This window comes from Salvelinus fontinalis, chromosome 34 (assembly GCF_029448725.1).
Source record: "Salvelinus fontinalis isolate EN_2023a chromosome 34, ASM2944872v1, whole genome shotgun sequence".
NCBI classification, from domain to species: Eukaryota; Metazoa; Chordata; class Actinopteri; order Salmoniformes; family Salmonidae; genus Salvelinus; species Salvelinus fontinalis.
The window spans coordinates 3815257-3837065 of NC_074698.1; the positions used below are offsets into that span (position 1 = coordinate 3815257).

At 42.3% G+C, this 21809-nt stretch overlaps 1 protein-coding gene and 1 pseudogene across 1 annotated transcript; one reads left to right on the plus strand and one right to left on the minus strand.

The window, feature by feature from the left end:
* Positions 1 to 8580, plus strand: part of LOC129833903 (RAD52 motif-containing protein 1-like) — a 30241-nt pseudogene extending 21661 nt beyond the window's left edge.
* A 4033-nt stretch (positions 8581 to 12613) lies between these two features.
* LOC129832720 (interferon alpha-6-like) lies at positions 12614 to 13777 on the minus strand. The gene is made up of 5 exons (XM_055896718.1): positions 13652 to 13777; positions 13459 to 13548; positions 13177 to 13326; positions 12827 to 12919; positions 12614 to 12721 (listed from the first exon to the last, which is right to left on the minus strand). Exons 1-5 carry the CDS (start codon positions 13775 to 13777, stop codon positions 12614 to 12616), a joined length of 567 nt encoding a protein of 188 aa, XP_055752693.1.
* Between the last annotated feature and the right edge of the window lie 8032 nt (positions 13778 to 21809).

Below are 21809 nucleotides of genomic sequence, written 5' to 3' on the forward strand. Positions count from 1 at the left end.
GAACTGCACCCGCCTTCCCCTGGATGTCAGTAACCAATGAGAAGTGGAATGGGCTTCCTAGGTAGCTCTCAGAGGTTATAAAAGACCAAGGAGTGAGGTACGCCTTCTTTTCAATGCTGAACATTACGCAGAGAGAGACCTCGGGATGCCATTTTCGAACGCTCAGTAATGAACTTTAGATATATCAGTCTGTAATTTAATTTGATATAGGTGTTAGAAACATCATAACGAAGCTATTTTAAACCGAGTTATATCAGATTATGCGAGTATATTGCTATTTTTCGGAATTTCCTCAGTATTGCGTATTGAGGATTTGGACACGTTGGGGCAAAATAGCTAAGGTTAGCAATTGTTAGCTATAGTTAGCTGCTATATCAGAAGTTGAATGCAACGTTTTACAACCAAGCAACGATTATTTTGGACAAAGTACCACTTGGCCAAGATTCCGATGGAAGCTCGTCGAAAAGTAAGAGCTATTTATGATGTTATTCCATTTTTATGTGGAAAAATGTAAACTCAATAATGGTGAATAGTGACGCCGTTATTGCGGCACTAGTCTGTCTGTAACGCACACTGTATGTCTAGTAACGTTAATTTTAAAAATCTAACTTAGCGGTTGCATTAATAACTAATGCATCTTTCATTTCATGGCCAACCTGTATTTTTTTAGTCAAGTTTATGAATAGTTTTCGATAAAAATAGTTGTATTATCATGATGGCGCCGGGCAGATTGCTTGAGTAGTTGGACAGTATTTCCATTGTGTAAGCACGATTTGTGCCGCTAAATATGCACATTTTCGATCAAACTCTATATGGATTGTGTAATATGATGTTACAGGAGTGTCATCGGAAGAATTCTGAGAAGGTTAGTGAAAAAATTAATATATTTTGGCAATGTTGACGTTATCGCTCTCTTTGGCTAGAATCAATGCTCTGGTAATGTTTGCACATGTGGTATGCTAATATAACGATTTATTGTGTTTTCGCTGTAAGACACTTAGAAAATCTGAAATATTGTCTGTATTCACAGGATCTGTGTCTTTCGATTAGTGTATGCTGTGTATTTTTACGAAATATTTGATGATTAGTAATTAGGTAATACACGTTGCTCTATTTATTTATTCTAGTCCATTTGTGACGGTGGGTGCAATTGTAAACTATGATATCTACCTGAAATATGCACATTTTTCTAACAAAACCTACCCTATACCATAAATATGTTATCAGACTGTCATCTGATGAGGTTTTTTCTTGGTTAGTGGCTATCAATATCTTAGTTTAGCCGAATTGGTGATAGCTACTGGTGTTGAGAGAAAATGGTGGACAAGAAAAATGGTGATTTTTGCTAACGTGTTTAGCTAATAGATTTACATATTGTGTCTTCCCTGTAAAACATTTTAAAAATCTGAAATGGTGGCTTTATTCACAGGATCTGTATCTTTCATTAGGTGTCTTGGACTTGTGATTTAATGATATTTAGATGCTACTATTTAATTGTGACGCTATGCTAGCGATGCTAATCAGTGTGGGGGGGGGTGGGGGGTGCTCCCGGACCCGGGGTAGGGGCTCGTTAGAGGTTAAAACTTTCCACCTTCTCCACTACTGACCCTTCGATGTGGATAGGGGGGTGCTCCCTTTGCTGTTTCCTGAAGTCCACAATCATCTCCTTTGTTTTGTTGACGTTGAGTGTGAGGTTATTTTCCTGACACCACACTCCGAGGGCCCTCACCTCCTCCCTGTAGGCCGTCTCGTCGTTGTTGGTAATCAAGCCTACCACTGTAGTGTCATCCGCAAACTTGATGATTGAGTTGGAGGCGTGCATGGCCACGCAGTCGTGGGTGAACAGGGAGTACAGGAGAGGGCTCAGAACGCACCCTTGTGGGGCCCCAGTGTTGAGGATCAGCGGGGTGGAGATGTTGTTACCTACCCTCACCACCTGGGGGCGGCCCGTCAGGAAGTCCAGGACCCAGTTGCACAGGGCGGGGTCGAGACCCAGGGTCTCGAGCTTGATGACGAGTTTGGAGGGTACTATGGTGTTAAATGCTGAGCTGTAGTCGATGAACAGCATTCTCACATAGGTATTCCTCTTGTCCAGATGGGTTAGGGCAGTGTGCAGTGTGGTTCCGATTGCGTCGTCTGTGGACCTATTGGGTCGGTAAGCAAATTGGAGTGGGTCTAGGGTGTCCGGCAGGGTGGAGGTGATATGGTCCTTGACTAGTCTCTCAAAGCACTTCATGATGACGGAAGTGAGTGCTACGGGGCGGTAGTCGTTTAGCTCAGTTACCTTAGCTTTCTTGGGAACAGGAACAATGGTGGCCCTCTTGAAGCATGTGGGAACAGCAAACTGGGATAAGGATTGATTGAATATGTCCGTAAACACACCAGCCAGCCGCATGCTCTGAGGACGCGGCTGGGAATGCCGTCTGGGCCTGCAGCCTTGCGAGGGTTAACACGTTTAAATGTTTTACTCAACTCGGCTGCAGTGAAGGAGAGCCCGCAGGTTTTGGTAGCGGGCCGTGTCAGTGGCACTGTATTGTCCTCAAAGCGAGCAAAAAAGTTATTTAGCCTGTCTGGGAGCAAGACATCCTGGTCCGCGACGGGGCTGGTTTTCTTTTTGTAATCCGTGATTGACTGTAGACCCTGCCACATACCTCTTGTGTCTGAGCTGTTGAATTGCAACTCTATTTTGTCTCTGTACTGGGACTTAGCTTGTTTGATTGCCTTGAGGAGAGAATAGCTACACTGTTTGTATTCGGTTTGTCTTCTGGTTTGGGAATGTTTTAATCGTTGCTGTGGGTACGACATCGTCAATGCACTTTCTAATGAACTCGCTCACCGAATCAGCATATTCGTCAATGTTGTTGTTGGACGCACTGCGGAACATATTCCAATCCGCGTGATCGAAGCAGTCTTGAAGCGTGGAATCAGATTGGTCGGACCAGCGTTGAACAGACCTGAGCGAGGGAGCTTGTTGTTTTAGTTTCTGTTTGTAGGCTGGAAGCAACAAAATGGAGTCGTGGTCAGCTTTTCCGAAAGGAGGGCAGGGGAGGGCCTTATATGCGTCGCGGAAGTTAGTATAACAATGATCCAAGGTTTTACCAGCCCTGGTAGCACAATCGATATGCTGATAGAATTTAGGGAGTTTTGTGTTCAGATTAGCCTTGTTAAAATCCCCAGCTACGATGAATGCAGCCTCAGGGTGTGTGGTTTCCAGTTTACAAAGAGTCAGATAAAGTTCGTTCAGGGCCATCGATGTGTCTGCTTGGGGGGGAATATATACGGCTGTGATTATAATCTAAGAGAATTCCCTTGGTAGATAATGCGGTCGACATTTGATTGTGAGGAGTTCTAGATCAGGTGAACAGAATGACTTGAGTTCCTGTATGTTGTTATGATCACACCACGTCTCGTTAATCATAAGGCATACACCCCCGCCCCTCTTCTTACCAGAAAGATGTATGTTTCTGTCGGCGCGATGCGTGAAGAAACCAGCTGGCTGCACCGACTCCGTTAGCGTCTCTTGAGTTAGCCATGTTTCCGTGAAGCAGAGAACGTTACAATCTCTGATGTCTCTCTGGAATGTTACCCTTGCTCGGATTTCATCAACCTTATTGTCAAGAGACTGGACATTGGCGAGTAGTATGCTAGGGAGTGGAGCGCGATGTGCCCGTCTCCCGAAGCCTGACCAGGAGACCGCTACGTTTGCCCCTTTTACGGCTGGGATCAGATCCATTGTATTGGGTGGAAGGCAAAACACTGGATCCGTTTCGGGGAAGTCATATTCCTGGTTGGAACGATGGTGAGTTGACGTTGCTCTTATATTCAGTAGTTCCTCCCGACTGTATGTAATGAAACCTAAGATTACCTGGGGTACCAATGTAAGGAATAACACAAAAAAAAATATAATAATGCATATTTTCCAAGGAACGCGAAGCGAGGCGGCCATCTTGGTCGGCGCCGGAAGTCAAAGTAGATAATGTCAAAGTAGATTATGTTATTCACATTTTTTACAAATAAATAAAAAATGAAAAGCTAAAATGTCTTGAGTCAATAAGTACACTCTAAAAATTAAGGGTTTGACAAGGGTTCTTCTAAGAACCTCAAAGTTCTTTGAAGAACTGTAGGGTTCTTGACACTGAAATTTTCCCCCAAAAGGTTCTTCCAAGAACCCCATAGGAGGTGGGGTTCATCAAGGAACCTCCTTAGTTGGTGGGGGTTCTTGCAGGAACCTAACTGCCCAACTGAAACTTTGGGATTTGAATTTGAAAGGACAGCAGGTGCAGGCACTTAACTGAAAAATGTAAAGATCTCCTCAATTTAACCTCCTGTGTTCTGGTCGAATTGGACCGATTTACACGTTTTCTCTCTGGAAAATGTAGTTCATTTAATCTGATTGTCATAAGGTTCCATGACTTTGTCTATACAGGGCATCTGAACACACAAAATACATTTTGATGATTTTCATTACATTTTGGGTGTTTTATTGAACTTTTGTACACCTGTGGTGTTCCTGGTCAAAAATGACTGGTCATTAGAAATTAATGGGTGTGTCACGTTCCTGACCTGTTTTCTCTTGTTTTGTATGTGTTTATTGGTCAGGGCGTGAGCTGGGTGGGCATTTCTATGTGTTGTGTTTCTATGTTGGGTTAAAGGGTTAATTGACCTTGTATGGCTCTCAATCAGAGACAGGTGTTTTCGTTTTCCTCTGATTGAGAGACATACATAGGGAGGTTGTTTCTCAATGTTTGTTTGTGGGTGATTGTCGCTGTGTCTAAGTCGATGTTCTATGTTGCATGTATGCACTAGTTCATTCTTAGCTTCACGTTCGTCAGTTTTGTTATTTTGTTAGTTCGTTAAAGTGGTTTTGTGTTGGTTCTCTTCTAAATAAAAAAAGATGGCTTATTTTCCACATGCTGTGCCTTGGTCCTCACTCTCTACCTTTGAAGCTCGTGACAGGGTGAGACTACAATTAGTGTATACAATTGAGTTCAGGCACATGCCCATTCATCAGATGGACACGCTTCCTCTCCCAGACCCCCACATATGTGTTTGAGCACACACTCACACACCTCACTCCCCTTCTTGGCTTCCATGGCAACCCCGACGGTAACCTTTCCCCAATAGAATCTTTCCCCCACGGGAACCACACCTGTTGGCATTCTCACAAACAATCGCAACATTGCTTCAATAATGTATAGAACTTTTCTCACAGCTCTGGTATATAAAGTTTTTTGAGGCCTTGCTCGCAATTCATTCTGTGGCAGCACAATGACCAAACGATACACCATGTGAGGCTCTTGATCATATCTTTGATCTTGACACTGGTGAGGAGGTGCGAGTCCTTGTTAAACATTGAGACACAGTAGTCTGTGATAAATGGCACAATGTTTCATCTGAGTATTTTTATAGTCAAAATAATTCATACATTATGCATTTTTTTAACTCAAACTAGTTGTACGAGTTCAGGTAAATAACAAATAGAAGTTCAAAACGTGTAATGTTCACAAGAACTTACGTTAAAAAGATCTAACACAACATTAGGTGATAATATATGGATTTACAATCAGCTATAATGGGGCGGTAATTTTGGACCGGGAACACACAATTCATTAACATGAACCGAACACAACAGGAGGGTTAAGGTAAGGTTTGTCCCTTGTATGATCTAATATGATGTTTTATGATGATACCATCTATCGTTTCATTTTTGTGCAAATCTTTCTAAAACAAAATGGACACAATTCAATAGATCCCAATCAGAGGTAAGGCTATAAGAATATGTTGAAGGCTAGCTGTATTGGGTGCAGATGACTGAACTGTTCACGTACGTGTCTATGTCTGCAGGTTTACAGACGAGGAGGCATACAAAGGTATGTCGGTTGGTATGAATTCTGTCATGTGCACGTTTTGTTAATCATCTGTATAACTACTATTTTTGGGATTCACAGACTTCACACTCCCCACACCTCTGATGAATAGAACAGGAAACCTGTTCATCACCACAAACTGCAAAATCATTCTGGCTATGGGTACGAAGAATATCAACACTTTAACATCAACAAGCCAGAGGATATGTCCATTGGATTTGGGGCTCTGCTGGGAGTCTACCTCATATTTGGATTTTTATATTAAAATAAAATCATAAACACAGAACTAAAATATTGTGTTATTGTTGTTATTGTTATGCTTATTATTATTAAGTAAAAATCTAAAAACATGTTTTCACTTTGTCATTATGGGGTATTTTGTGTAGATAGGTGAGGGAAACAATTATAGTATTTAATCCATTTTGATTTCAGGCTGTAACACAACAAAATGTGGAATAAGTCAGAGGGTTTGAACACTTTTTGAAGACTCTAAGGAAATGGAAATTGAAACTGAAAGTGGAAAAGGGAACTGTAGGGAAAGCTGTTATTCCTCACTGCTTGGGAATTCACCATGCGTCTTATTTCTATTCAGCGAATATTGTTCTGATTAAGTTATTGTGGAATGCAACTTCATGGAGGGGGTTCAAACGGAATTCGTAAGAGCTCAAAGTACTGTGTTCAAAACAGGCGAGCCCTGCTGAAACCCGTTTACTTATCCTCATTGAAGGCATGCTTTTAATATAGCCTAACTAGAGTCTGAGAAGTTACATCTGACTTGTTTTTAGGGATTTCCTTTATGAATTATTAGGGTATTGGCCAAATTCTACTGCCAGCCGTGCATGTAAGAATGATGTTCATTGACTACAGCTCAGCATTCAACACCATAGTACCATCCAAGCTCATCAAGCTTGAGGCCCTGGGTCTCAGCTCCGCCCCTATGCAACTGGGTCCTGGGCCCTCGTTTATCAATGTTGAGTAGGAACAGAAATGTTCGGGAACCATGCGTACCCACAACACCTTGTGGTAGAAAAGTCAAACTGCTAATGAAATACCTCCCACCAAATGGACAAAGGGTTAACATACTGGACCAAATCATCAACTATGAAGACAAAAAGATAATACATGAATAGTTTATTAATGTATTTCTTTTATAGACACTTAAGCTACTAATAGTTTTCTCAGGGTGCTATCGAATTCATAAATATGAAACCACTTAAGCCTTTTCAAATAATAAAGTCAATTAGAAAGAGTGGAATGTAAGGTTGGAGGCAATTTAGTTAAACCAGTTTAATAATATAAAGGGCAACACTGAGGCATTGTGACTTGTCCAAAGTGACAAATCTTGCATTGCTGGAGGATCTGGCACAAGCTGCAAGGAGCGTGTTTTCAATGAGCGTGCAGATGTTTTTTGCTGAGAGCGACGCTTGGCTTATTAGTAGATTTCGTTTTCCAGGGCATATTTTATTGTATCTCTGCAACCAACTCTGTCCGGTATTAGAAAGGGAGACGAATCGCACCAATGACATCCCAGTGCATACCCAAGTCCTCTCCACCCTGGGATTTTGGGCCACTGGAACATTCCAACGGGAGATTGGCATTTCACAACCAACCACGAGCCGAATATTGCCTGTAGTCCTTTATGGCTTTATTTCATTGACCCCCACAATACATACGGTTTCCGTACACTGCCGTGCAACAGGCCAGAGTGAAAAGGGATTTCCATACCGTAGCTGGATTTCCCAATGTCACAGGAGCAATTGACTGCACCCACGTCGCAGTAAAAGCACCATCAGTGAACGAATTCAACTTCGTCAAAAAGAAAAGATTTCCATTCTGTCAATGTGCAGGTCATCTGTGATTCACATTTGGCTTCGTTGAATGTAGTGGCCAAATGGCCAGGTGGGACACATGGTTCATTCATTGTGCAGAACAGTTCAGTCGGGCCTTAACCTCCAGGAAGGAGCTGTTGAGGATGGATGGCTTATTGGTAAGTGACTTATGTTTAGGTTCTAGACCTCTACTGGGAAACAATATCTGAATGTTGAGTTCATAACTGCAGGAGACCGGGACTACCCATTAAAAACATGGCTGAGGACTCTCCTCACAAACCCCTCAAGGTACAACCAAGCCCACGCACGCACAAGATCAACAGTGGAACGCACCATAGGCCTGCTGAAAAGGGCGTTGTCTGTGCTTGTGTGGGACACGAAGCACACTGCAATAGCAGCCTAGCAAGGTTCGCCACTGAAATGACATTCCTTCAAATGCCATCACGTGAATGTAATACAATGTGCAAATTCCCTTTTAGGTTTGCTACAATTGTCAAGGCTTGCAGCGTGCTCCACAACTTTGCATTCAAAAAGGGCATTCCACTGAATGATCTACCCAGACTCGATGAGCCCATGCCTGACAGGGAGTGTTTCCCACCACCCATAGCCCTGGCACTGAGGACAAGAGTCAATATCATACAACGGTTTTAGGTATCTGTTCTTCCAAGTATTGTAATAAAATCGACAAGGAAAACACATTTACATAGCAGCAGAATTTATTGTCTCACACGTTTGACACAATCAACAAGTTCTTTCAATGATTGATTTATCTCTCTCGGGCCGTTGCGTACATCCCCCAGATGCTTTTTCAGTCCGAGAATTGATGTGTTGATCTCTTCTTGTTGTTTCAGGACTGCGTCAGTCAAAACATGCGGCGCAGCTGAAGCGCTCGGCCAACGAGGACACCCTTCTTGTAGGCCTGTCACACCCTGATCTGTTTCACCCGTCTGTGCCAGTTCACCTTGTTTGTTCAAGCCTACCAGCGGTTTGTCTCAGCTCCTGCTTTTCCCCCAGTCACGCTTTTATCGCCCTCCTGGTTTTGACCCTTGCCTGTCCTGTCTCTGAGCCCGCCTGCCTGACCACTCTGCCTGTCTCTGAGCCCGCCTGCCTGACCACTCTGCCTGACCCCGAGCTTGCCTGCTGTCCTATACCTTTGCCCTACCTCTGGATTACCGACCTCTGCCTGACCCTGAACCTGCCTGCCGTCCTGTGCCTTTCCCCCACTTCTCTGGACTATTGAACCCTGCCTGCCTTGACCTGTCTATTTGCCTGCCCCTCTAGGATTATTAAACTACTGGTTATCCGACGGGGTCTGCATCTGGGTCTTATCTTCATATCTGATAAGGCCTGGGGATGGCTGAGGGGCCAGGCAAATCACCCACATCTGTGAAGATTTCATGTATTGTTATTTTTATTCATTTTGTTACATTTATTTTGTCATATTTGTTATTTATTGTCAAGAAAATATATTTAGATGTGGTCCATGTCTGAATATGGTTGCGAAAATAAAGCTTGACTTACCATCAGTTGGTGGGTCTGGTATTCCTTCAGGGTCTGGGAGAGGGTCCTCAGTATCACCATCAAAAAATATGCCAGACACTGAGGTCTCTCCAATTATGCTGTCAATGCGCTGGTCCATAGCAGACAGTGAAGAGTCACTCTGCCCAATGTTTTCAAACCAAACAATTTATTTTTAATTTCCTTAACTGTCCTGAATTCAGATGAGGCAGAATTTACCACAGCTCTAACCTGCTCCCAAGTGACATTTTTTTGCAGCTTTAAGGGGAAGGTTTGTGACCATAAATGGTCATTTAGGGCGGTTCTTTATGTAAATGAGACTTCACGTGCACTAGTGCAGTGTTTTAGAGCGTGCCTGATTCATCAAGGCAAAAATACTTACAGGTGTGTGTAAATCAGCGTACGAGCAATTGATAAATATAAACTTTTTTTGTATTTGCGAAAATTCCCCCCAAAATTGTACGAGTTTATTTAGAAGCTTTTCTACGCAACATTGATAAATGAGGACCCCTGAACTTTCTGACGGGCCACCCCCAGGTGGTGAAGGTAGGAAACAACATCCCGACTTCGCTGATCCTCAACACTGGTGCCCCACAAGTGTACGTGCTCAGCCCCCTCCTCTACTCCCTGTTCACCCGTGACTGCGTGGCCTTGCACGCCTCCAACTCAATCATCAAGTTGGCAGACGGCACAACAGTAGTGGGCTTGATTACCAACAACAAGACAGCCTACAGGGAGGAGGTGAGGGCTCTGGGAGTGTGGCGTCAGGAAAACATCCTCTCACTCAACGTCAGCAAAACAAAGGAGATGATCGTGGACTTCAGGAAACAGCAGAGGGAGCACCCCCCTATCCACATCGACGGGACAGTAGTGGAGAATGTGAAAAGTTTTAAGTTCCTCGGCGTACACATCACGGACAAACTGAAATGGTCCACCGACACAGACAGTGTGGTGAAGAAGGTGCAACAGTGCCTTTTCAACCTCAGGAAGCTGATGAAATGTGGCTTGTCACAAGCCTCACAAACTTTTACAGATGCACAATTGAGAGCATCCTGTCGGGCTGTATCACCGCCTGGTACGGCAACTGCACCGCCCTCAACCGCAAGGCTCTCCAGTGGGTGGTGCGGTCTGCACAACGCATCACCAGGGGCTACCATCCAGGAGATGAGATCAGTACAGGTGCATGAAAGCTAGGACCGAGAGACTGAAAAACAGCTTCCATCTCAACGCCATCAGACTGCTGCCTACATACAGACTCAAATCATTAGCCACTTTATTAATAATTGGACCACTAATCATTTAAAAAAATGTCACTTTAATAATGTTTACATATCTTACATTACTCATCTCATATGTATATACTGTATTTTATACCATCTATTGCATCTTGCCTATGCCGCTCAGCCATTGCTCATCCAAATCAAATCAAATCAAATTTGATTAGTCACATGCGCCGAATACAACCGGTGTAGACCTTACAGTGAAATGCTTACTTACGAGCCCTTAACCGACAGTGCAGTTAAAATAAATACGGATAAGAATAAGAGATAAAAGTAGCAAGTAATTAAAGAGTAAAAAATAACAATATCTACAGGGGGGTGCCGGTACAGAGTCAATGTGCGGGGGCACCGGTTAGTTGATGTAGTATGTACATGTAGGTAGAGTTAATTAAAGTGAGTATGCATAGATGACAACAGAGAGTGGCAGTGGTGTGGAGGGGGGAGGGCAATGTGAATAGTCTGGGTAGCCATTTGACTAGATGTTCAGGAGTCTTATGGCTTGAGGGTAGAAGCTGTTTAGAAGCCTCTTGGATCTAGACTTGGCACTCCGGTGCCGCTTGCCATGTGGTAGCAGAGAGAACAGTCTATGACTAGGGTGGCTTGAGTCTTTGACAATTTTCAGGGCCTTCCTCTGACACCGCCTGGTATAGAGGTCCTGGATGGCAGGAACCTTTGGCCCCAGTGATGTACTGGGCCATTTGCACTACCCTCTGTAGTGCCTTGCGGTCGGAGGCCGAGCAGTTTCCATACTGGGCAGTGATGCAACCAGTCAGGATGCTCTCGATGGTGCAGCTGTAGAACCTTTTGAGGATCTGAGGACCCATGCCAAATCTTTTCAGTCTCCTGAGGGGGAATAGGTTTTGTCGTGCCCGCTTCACAACTGTCATGGTGTGCTTGGACCATGTTAGTTTGTTGGTGATGTGGACACCAACGAACTTGAAGCTCTCAACCTGCTCTACTGCAGCTCCGTTGAGAATGGGGGCGTGCTCAGCCCTCTTTTTCCTGTAGCCCACAATCATCTCCTTTGTCTTGATCATGTTGAGGTAGAGGTTAATGTCCTGGCACCACACGGCCATGTCTCTGACCTCCTCCCTATAGGCTGTCTCGCTGTTGTCGGTGATCAGGCCTACCACTGTTGTGTCATCGGTAAATGTAATGATGGTGTTGGAGTCGTGCCTGGCCGTGCAGCCATGAGTGAACAGGGAGTACAGGAGGGGGCTGAGCATGCACCCCTGAGGGGCCCCTGTGTTGAGGATCAGCGTGGCGGATGTGTTGTTACCTACCCTTACCACCTGGGGGCGGCCCGTCAGGAAGTCCAGGATACAGTTGCAGAGGGAGGTGTTTAGTCCCAGGGTCCTTAGCTTATTGATGAGCATTGAGGGCACTATGGTGTTGAACGCTGAGCTGTAGTCAATGAATAGCATTCTCACATAGGTGTTCCATCTGTCCAGGTGGGAAAGGGCAGTGTGGAGTGCAATAGAGACTGCATCATCTGTGGATCTGTTGGGGCGGTATGCAAATTGGAGTGGGTCTAGGGTTTCTGGGATAATGGTGATTATGTCAGCCATGACCAGCGTTTCAAAGCACTTCATGGCTACAGACGTGAATGCTACGGGTCGGTAGTCATTTAGGCAGGTTACCTTAGTGTTCTTGAATATATGTATATGCACATATTCTTATTCCATCCCTTTACATTTGTGTGTTTTCTGTAGTTGTTGTAAAACTGCACTGTCGAATCTACTAGAAGCACAAGCATTTCGCTACACTCGCATTAACATCTGCTCACCATGTGTATGTGACCAATCAAATTTGACTTGATTTGATGTCCTGAGCATGTTTACCCAAATCTGAACGTTCACACACCGACAGACAGTGCATCACGATGCTTCAGAATGAGTGCACAGAGTAGCAATATTTAAAAGTATAAAAATGTGTATTTACTTGACAGCAACAATAGGCACAATTTTCAAATAAATAAATATGTAAATAAATATATAACCTTGAAAGACAAATAAATGCATGTCTTATATTGCAGTTTGACATGGCACATTACATCATTGTAGAATGGTAGGCTATCAAAATCAAGTACAGTATATAAATCAGTTCTGCAAATTCAAATTCATGTTCTGTTGGACCACAGAAGGCTATCAGAGTTGTGTTTCAGAATGAATTCTAGGGTGTACAGGAGTTCTTTTCGAACCACTTCCCAGGCGCAGTAACTGAAATTCTGTGAAAATAAAAAATAAACTGTTAGGGCAATGTAGGGTAATATTGTCCTATGTAGAGATATTATCAAAACAATGTGTCTATTTGTTTTCAACCTATATTCTACCTTTTCTTTTAGGACTGCTGCAATGTTCCCAAAGTACGTCTTCAGGCCCTCTGCCCTGATGGGATAATCACTTGTATCCACACTGCCCATCATCTGACAGAAAGAAAGAAAGAGGCAGGCGATGAATAATAATTAAAATGCATCCATTATAGTGTATTTGCTTGTACCCTACTTTTTATTTTAGGACAGCCGCGATGTTACTAAAGTATGTATTCAGCGCATTTTCCCTGACTAGATAATCACGTGAATCCACACTCCCCATCATCTGACACAAGAAGAAAATAATTCAAATGTCACCATACCACACTTAAACAGTTAAGCTATCTGTATTGGCATAGGTTGGTACTCACACATTTGCTCTCTTCAGTCTGACGGTAGATAATGTTCTGAAAATACTCCAATTTATGTTGGTCCCACATTGTCGGCAGTTCGTCAGTTCCAAACAATGTGTCGATGTTCTTCAATGTCTCATAAATAGCCTTAGCACCACTGCTGCTCAACTGAAACAGACAACAATAATTTCAAATAACATAAATGGCATCGTAACGTTGTCTGTCTACTTTCTAATCCTAACGGTTGCAAATACTCTTTCATGCTGTAAAGAACACTTGGATATGTGCCCATGCGCTTACCTGTGGCGCGCCCGAGGTTGCAAATGCAGTGGCTGGGAATACCATGAAGACATTATTCTCCTGCAGGCACTCCAGTGGAAAATGACCTCCCTGGAAGAAAGAGAAAACACAGAAGTCAGGTTGAGCTAGTCAGTTAATTAATAAACATAGTTGGATAATACAATTCAAGTCAAAAGTCATTTAAAAAATGTACCATGTCTCTCAGTAGGTTGTGGGATGTTCCCACAAGATATCGTCGTAGCTGGCAAGGCATGGGCATCGAGAAAACTTGCGCGAGGCAGAGGAAGGCGCTCATCCAAGTGATAGTCTGATGTGCCATTCTTAGGGTAGTGAGATGATCTGCAGCAGAGTATCATTGTTAGTTGAATATAATCCTGAAAATGATTCATTCGTTGAAACCTGAAGCAATGATCAAATGATATATTGACTCACCTGTTGCCATTTCAGAATGTCGTTTGTCTTCTGATAGAGTCAGAATTTGTGTTCTGATCCCATATCCGCGGCTTAATTTAAATTGTACGAATTTAAAGGATGTACAAAACGTGAAAGGGGGTCTCACTAAGTTTAAGTAAAAAATGAATGAATTTGGGAACGTTTGGCCTAGTCAAAACCGCAATAGGCCTACCGGATTTCCCTTTCGCATTCTCCACTTTATCTATTTTATTTAACCTTTATTTAACCAGGTAGTCTAGTTGAGAACAAGTTCTCATTTACAACTACGACTTGGCCAAGATAAAGCAAAGCACTGCGACAAAAACAACAAAACAGAGTTACACATGGGATGAACAAACGTACAGTCAATAACACAATAGAACAATATATGTTCAGTGTGTGCAAATGTAGTAAAATTAAGGGAGGCAAGGCAATAAATAGGCCATAGAGGCGAAATAATTACAATTTAGCATTAACACTTCTCTCTCATCGTGTGCCTAATGTGTCCTCAGTAGGCTAGGTCTAAACAATGCCACTCATCTGGCCTTGCGAAGGCTCAAACATAGCTAAATCAGAGAGAGGGAGAGAGAGAGAGGGAGAGAGAGAGAGGGAGAGAGAGAGAGGGAGAGAGAGAGAGAGAGAGAGAGAGAGAGAGAGAGAGAGAGAGAGAGAGAGAGAGAGAGAATATCGACACTTATATGAATGCAGTAGACCTATATATGTCTTTATCATCTGAATAATATCGGCAACCTAGAACCAAATCTCTGCGTTAGCATTAACATATTTTTATATTTTGTCGTTACTTATTTAAATAAATTAGTTTGCCAATGTGTTGTGATAACCTTATTGTAGGTTTATAAGAAAATTACGTAAAACTTTTTAAGCGGCCTAAAAGGCCTACTACAACATGCGATCCTCCTCCGTGCTACACTGTAAAAAAAAAAATCTGTTAGTATACGGTAAAAGTCTGGCAGCATGGGTGCCCGAAATAGACTGTAAAACTACAGACTGAAAACGAACATATGTAATCTGTATAAAAACGGTGATTTACTTTCCATCAAATAAAGTTTATTACTACAGTTTTACGACATGAACTCCTATTTTTTACATTGAATCCTCTTTTCTTTTGCTGGCATTGGTTGTGAAAATAAATAATTGGCCAGCTAAAAAGCATAAATAACTCCTTAATTGATGTCAAAATATAGCTAGAACACAGATTATAATCATAATATTTTACAAAAAACGACTCTCAATCGACCTGTTATCAGTTGTGAAAATAGAGAATTAGACAGCTGAAACCCAGAAATGACTCCTGAATTGATGACAAAATATAGCTAGAACACAGATATTTGTCATAATATTACAAAAACCTACTCTCAATATAACTGGTATCAGTTGTGAAAACAGAGAATTGGTCAGCTAAGAAAACGAAATAATTCCTTAATTGATGCCAACGTTAAACAAAAATACAGATAATTGTCATTATATTACAAAAAAACTACTCTTCATTCAATTGGTATCATTTGTGAAAATAGAGAATTGGTCAGCTAAAAAAACAGACACAACTCCTTAATTGATGACAAAATAAAGCTAGAAAACAGAAAAGTATCATAATATTACAAAAATCTACTCTCAATGTAACTATTATTGGTTGTGAAAATAAAGAATTCTCCAGTAAAAAAAATAAATAAATAACAGACATTACACAGGGATTTCCTTATATATATTTTTACAAGATTTATTACGTATATTAAGTTGTTCAATACACGTTCAAACCTTAACCTGTGCGTGCATTTGCATGGCAGAGAGGTAAAGGGGTAGAAAAGGAGGGATGGGAGAGGTGCGTTAAGAAGAGGGCTATCAGGTAAACTCAGTGTACAGTCGTCTGAAGGCGAAAGAAACGCACACCTATTTAGGCGAGGTGCTGGCTAGCGGAGTGGAACGCTTGAACATTTCAAGGAGAGCCGCACACTCTAGGAGCTCAGATGCAATAATTGAATAACCTAATATCCAACGTTTCGACAGACAAGCTGTCTTCATCAGGGTATAATGACAAACACTGCGGGGTGACTAGCTTTTATAGTGTCAAAGGACACACACAGGTGTCTGTAATCATGACCGGGTGTGGCCTGATACCGTCGGTTAATTCTCATATATTAAAAACGCATACTAAAAACATAAATGGATAGCATACGATCATAGATACCATTTGGCTACATAGGCCTACAAACATTTATAATAGTCAAAATCGCAATAATCCCAAGAATGGTCATCTACAAGTCTCTGCTAGGTAAAGCCCCGCCTTATCTCAGCTCACTGGTCACCATAGCAGCACCCACCCATAGCACGCGCTCCAGCAGGTATATCTCACTGGCCATCCCCAAAGCCAATTCTTCCATTGGCCGCCTCTCCTTCCAGTTCTCTGCTGCCAACGAACTGCAAAAATCCCTAAAGCTGGAGACTCTTACGTCCCTCACTAGCTTTAAGCACCAGCTGTCAGAGCAGCTCACAGATCACTGCACTTGTACATAGCCCATCTGTAAATAGCCCATCCAATCTACCTCATCCACATACTGTATTTATTTATTTATATTGCTCCTTTGCACCCCAGTATCTCTACTTGCACATTCATCTTCTGCACATCTATCACTCCAGTGTTTAATTGCTATATTGTAATTACTTCGCCACCATGGCCTATTTATTGCCTTATACCTCTCTTATCCTACCTCATTTGCACATGCTGTATATAGACTTTTCTAATGTATTGTTGATTATGTTTGTTTATTCCATGTGTAACTCTGTGTTGTTGTATGTGTCAAACTGCGTTGCTTTATCTTGGCCAGGTCGCAGTCGCAAATGAGAACTTGTTCACAACTAGCTTTTTAAATAAATGCTCCGATATTCGTACTTTTAATTTGCGCTTTGTTTTACCCAGATCATTTTTACCACAAGGACAAGTTATAAGATAAATAACTGTCTAAGTGGAGCACGTGATAACAACTTTGATTGGGATCTGTTTCCCTGTTTGTGGGTGTTTGAAGGATCTACATTTATAAGTGCCATTGCGTTGAGCACAGGCATTTCACTTGTCATTTCCATCCAGTAGGGGCGCAAATAGACGTTGTGCAGGGATATCTTGATGTGGTAAATCAGAGTTATCATATTGATCGCTGAAATTTCTGCCTCGCGAGAATACGACCAAGGGAGGGTCGAAAACACATTACTGATACTGTCATCGGATCTTAGAACGTGCCAATGTTTATGAACAACTGTTCAGAGCACTTTGAATAGTAATAATGCATCTTTTTGTGAGACTGACCTTGAAAAGGGTCATGTCTCGTTTTGGTTTGAATTTTCTCAATGGCAGTATTAATCTGACCATTTTTGTACCCCCTCTCCTTGAATCTTCTTTGCGTCTCAGCCATATTTCTGTTGAAATATGATTGTTTTTTGAAAATTATTTTGATTTGACAGAATTGGCTGTAGGGCAAACTGTTTTTCAAGGGAAGTGGGTGACAACTGTCAGCCCTCAACAAACTGTTCCGATCAGTAGGTTTCCTGTAAAGATCAGTGTATAGAACATTATCTTCACACAAGATCAGAATATCAAGGAAACTGATTTGACGTGTGTCAGATTGCACAGTAAATCTCAGATGCTCAGAACAGAGAGAAAATTGACTGTTTCTCCATGTAACCCACAAACAAATGAGCATAGTTAGGAGCCATGGGGGATCCAAATAGCTTTACCCTTCGTCTGAATAAAGAAATCATTTAGAAACATGAAGTAGTTATGTGTGAGTACTATTTCAGGGAATGTTATAATGCAGGCACTGGAAGGTAGTTCATTAGGGTCACGTTGCAGAAGAAAATGTTCCATAGCTTCAATACCGCCCTCGTGTGGAATATTTGTGTATAAGGACTCAACATCAAAAGCAACCAACAAAGTATTATCAGGGAGAGGATCAAGAGATTCAATAACAGAGATCATACTGCTGGTGTCCTTTAAGTACTGACCTATCGGATTGTAAATCAAGCAAAACGGAAGTTTCTAAAAAACTTAAACATGTCTACCTTAACATCAACATCGTTGCACTGAGTTGTAGGCACAACATATACCGCTATATTAAGCAAGGAGACATGGGCAGGGCTCAATATCTTGCTTGATAGATTAAAGACACTCAGTCCCGTGGGTTCTGGGACCGTGTGAATGGTCTCCTCTGCCTCTGGTAGTCGTTTTTTCTTACCTCGTCTGGTGCAGCATCTCGTCTGTGCGCGTGCCCGCGGACACCTGGTTAGTACAGTCGTGGCCAAAAGTTTTGAGAACGACACAAATATTAATTTCCACAAAGTTTGCTGCTTCAGTGTCTTTAGATATTTTTGTCAGATGTTACTGTGGAATACTGAAGTATAATTACAAGCATTTAATAAGTGTCAAAGGCTTTTATTGACAATTACATGAAGTTGATGCAAAGAGTCAATATTTGCAGTTGTTGACCCTTCTTTTTCAAGACCTCTGCAATCCGCCCTGGCATGCTTTCAATTAACTTCTTGGCCACATCCTGACTGATGGCAGCCCATTCTTGCATAATCAATGCTTGGAGTTTATCAGAATTTGTGGGTTTTTGTTTGTCCACCCGCCTCTTGAGGGTTGACCACAAGTTCTCAATGGGATTAAGGTCTGGGGAGTTTCCTGGCCACGGACCCAAAATATCGATGTTTTGTTCCCCGAGCAACTTAGTTATCACTTTTGCCTTGTGGCAAGGTGCTCCATCATGCTGGAAAAGGAATTGTTTGTCCCCAAACTGTTCCTGGATGCTTGGGAGAAGTTGTTCTCGGAGGACGTGTTGGTACCATTCTTTATTCATGGCAGTGTTCTTAGGCAAAATTGTGAGTGAGCCCACTCCCTTGGCTGAGAAGCAACACCACACATGAATGGTCTCAGGATGCTTTACTGTTGGTATGACACAGGACTGATGGTAGCGCTCACCTTGTCTTCTCCGGACAAGCTTTTTTCCGGATGCCCCAAACATTCGGAAAGGGGATTCATCAGAGAAAATGACTTTACCCCAGTCCTCAGCAGTCCAATCCCTGTACCTTTTGCGGAATATCAGTCTGTCCCTGATGTTTTTCCTGGAGAGAAGTGGCTTCTTTGCTGCCCTTCTTGACACCAGGCTATCCTCCAAATGTTTTTGCCTCACTGTGCATGCAGATGCACTCACACCTGCCTGCTGCCGTTCCTGAGCAAGCTCTGTACTGGTGGTGCCCCAATCCCGCAGCTGAATCAACTTTATGAGACGGGCCTGGCGCTTGCTGGACTTTCTTGGGCACCCTGAAGCGTTCTTCACAACAATTAAACCGCTCTCCTTGAAGTTCTTGATGATCCGATAAATGGTTGATTTAGGTGCAATCTTACTGGCAGCAATATCCTTGCCTGTAAAGCCCTTTTTGCGCAAAGCAATGATGATGGCACTGTTTCCTTGCAGGTAACCATGATTGACAGAGGAAGAACAATGATTCCAAGCACCACCCTCTTTTTGAAGCTTCCAGTCTGTTATTCAAACTCAATCAGCATGACAGAGTGATCTCCAGCCACCAGTGTTAACGAGAGAATAACTGACATGATGTCAGCTGGTCCTTTTGTGGCAGGGCTGAAATGCAGTGGACATGTTTTTGGGGGATTCAGTTAATTTGCATGGCAAAGAGGGACTTTGCAATTAATTGCAATTCATCTGATCACTCTTCATAACATTCTGGAGAATATGCAAATTGCAATCATACAAACTGAGGCAGCAGACTTTGAGAATTATTATATTCTTAAGCATTTTGGATATAAAATTTAGGTGAAGATATTATTCCTTCGTCCTAACCCACAACTACAGTTGAAGTCAGAAATGTACATACACCTTAGCCAAATACATTTAAACTCAGTTTTCACAATACCTGACATTTAATCTATGTAAAAATTCCTGTCATAGGTCAGTTAGGATCACCACTTAATTTTAAGAATGTGATATTCAGAATAATAGTAGAGAGAATGATTTATTTCAGCTTTTATGTCTTTCATCACATTCCCAGTGGGTCAGAAGTTTACATACACTCAATTAGTATTTGGAAGCATTGCCTTTAAATTGTTTAACTTGGGTCAAATGTTTTGGGTAGCCTTCCACAAGCTTCCCACAATAAGTTGGGTGAATTTTGTCCCATTCCTCCTGACAGAGCTGGTGTAACTGAGTCAGGTTTGTAGGCCTCCTTACTCGCACACACTTTTTCAGTTCTGCCCACAAATGTTCTATAGGATTGAGGTCCGGGCTTTGTGATGGCCACTCCAATACCTTGACTTTGTTGTCCTTAAGCCATTTTGCCACAACTTTGGAAGTATGCTTGCGGTCACTGTCCATTTGGAAGACCCCTTTGTGACCAAGCTTTAACTTCCTGACTGATGTCTTGAGATGTTGCTTCAATATATCCACATAATTTTCCTGCTTCATGATGCCATCTATTTTGGGAAGTGCACCAGTCCCTCCTGCAGCAAAGCACCCCCACAACATGATGCTGCCACCCCAGTGCTTCACGGTTGGGATGGTGTTCTTCAGCTTGCAAGCATCCTCCTTTTTCCTCCAAACATAACGATGGTCATTCTGGCCAAACAGGTCTATTTTTGTTTCATCAGACCAGAGGACATTTCTCCAAAAAGTATGATCTTTGTCTCCATGTGCAGTTGCAAACCGTAGTCCGGCTTTTTTTTATGGCGGTTTTGGAGCAGTGGCTTCTTCTTTGCTGAGCGGCCTTTCAGGCTATGTCGATATGGGACTCGTTTTAGTGTGGATATAGATACTTTTGTGCTTGTTTCCTCCAGCATCTTCACAAGGTCCTTTGTTTGTTCTGGGATTGATTTGCACCTTTTGCACCGAAGTACGTTCATCTCTAGGAGACAGAATGTGTCTCCTTCCTGAGCGGTATGACGGCTGCGTCGTCCCATAGTGTTTATACTTGCAAGCTATTGTTTGTACAGATGAATGTTTTTTTCTGAGTTCTTGGCTGATTTCTTTTGATTTTCCCATGATGTCAAGCAAAGAGGCACTGAGTTTGAAGGAAGGCCTTTACATACATCCACAGGTACACCTCCAATTGACTCAAACTTTGTCAATTAGCCTATCAGAAGCTTCTAAAGCCATAACATCATTTTCTGGAATTTTCCATGCTGTTTAAAGTCAGTCAGCTCAGTGTATGTAAACATCTGACCCACTTGGATTGTGATACAGTTGATTATAAGTGAAATAATCTGTCTGTAAACAATTGTTGGGAAAATTACTTGTGTCATCGTAACGTTCCTGACCTGTTTTATGTTGTTTTTTTATGTGTTTATGGTCAGGGCGTGTGTTTTGGGTGGGCAGTCTATGTTTTCTGTTTCTATGTTGGTTTTGGTTGCCTGGTATGGCTCTTAATTAGAGGCAGGTGTTTTGCGTTCTCCTCTAATTAAGAGTCATATTTAGGTAGGGTGTTCTCACTGTTTGTTTGTGGGTGATTGTCTTCCGTATCTGTGTTATGGTTTGCTCCATACGGGACTGTTTGGTTGTTCGTTCGTTTTGATGTAGTCTGTTCCTGTCCGTGAGTTTTACGTTTAGTTAGTTAAGTTCATGTTCAGTTTTCGTCTACGTCGTTTTCTTGTTTTGTAATTTTGTAAAAGTGTTTGTTTTCGTGTGCCGTCGTTACGAATAAAGAGATGGCTTATTTCCCTAATGCTGCATTTTGGTCTACTGATCCTTCTCTCCTCTCCTCGTCCGAGGATGAGGAGAACGACAGCCCTTACAGTCATGCACAAAGTAGATGTCCTAACCTACTTGCCAAAACTATAGATTGTTCACAAGAAATGTGTGGAGGGGTTAAAAAACGAGTTTTAATGACTCCAACCTAGGTGT

Coding starts and splice junctions, on each gene's coding strand:
- LOC129832720 (XM_055896718.1), bottom strand. CDS start 13,777: ATGGCACATCAGACTATCACTTGGATGAGCGCCTTCCTCTGCCTCGCG. Junction 13,549..13,651: donor ACAACCTACTGAGAGACATG/GTACATTTTTTA, acceptor TCTTTCTTCCAG/GGAGGTCATTTTCCACTGGA. Junction 13,327..13,458: donor CAACCTCGGGCGCGCCACAG/GTAAGCGCATGG, acceptor TGTCTGTTTCAG/TTGAGCAGCAGTGGTGCTAA.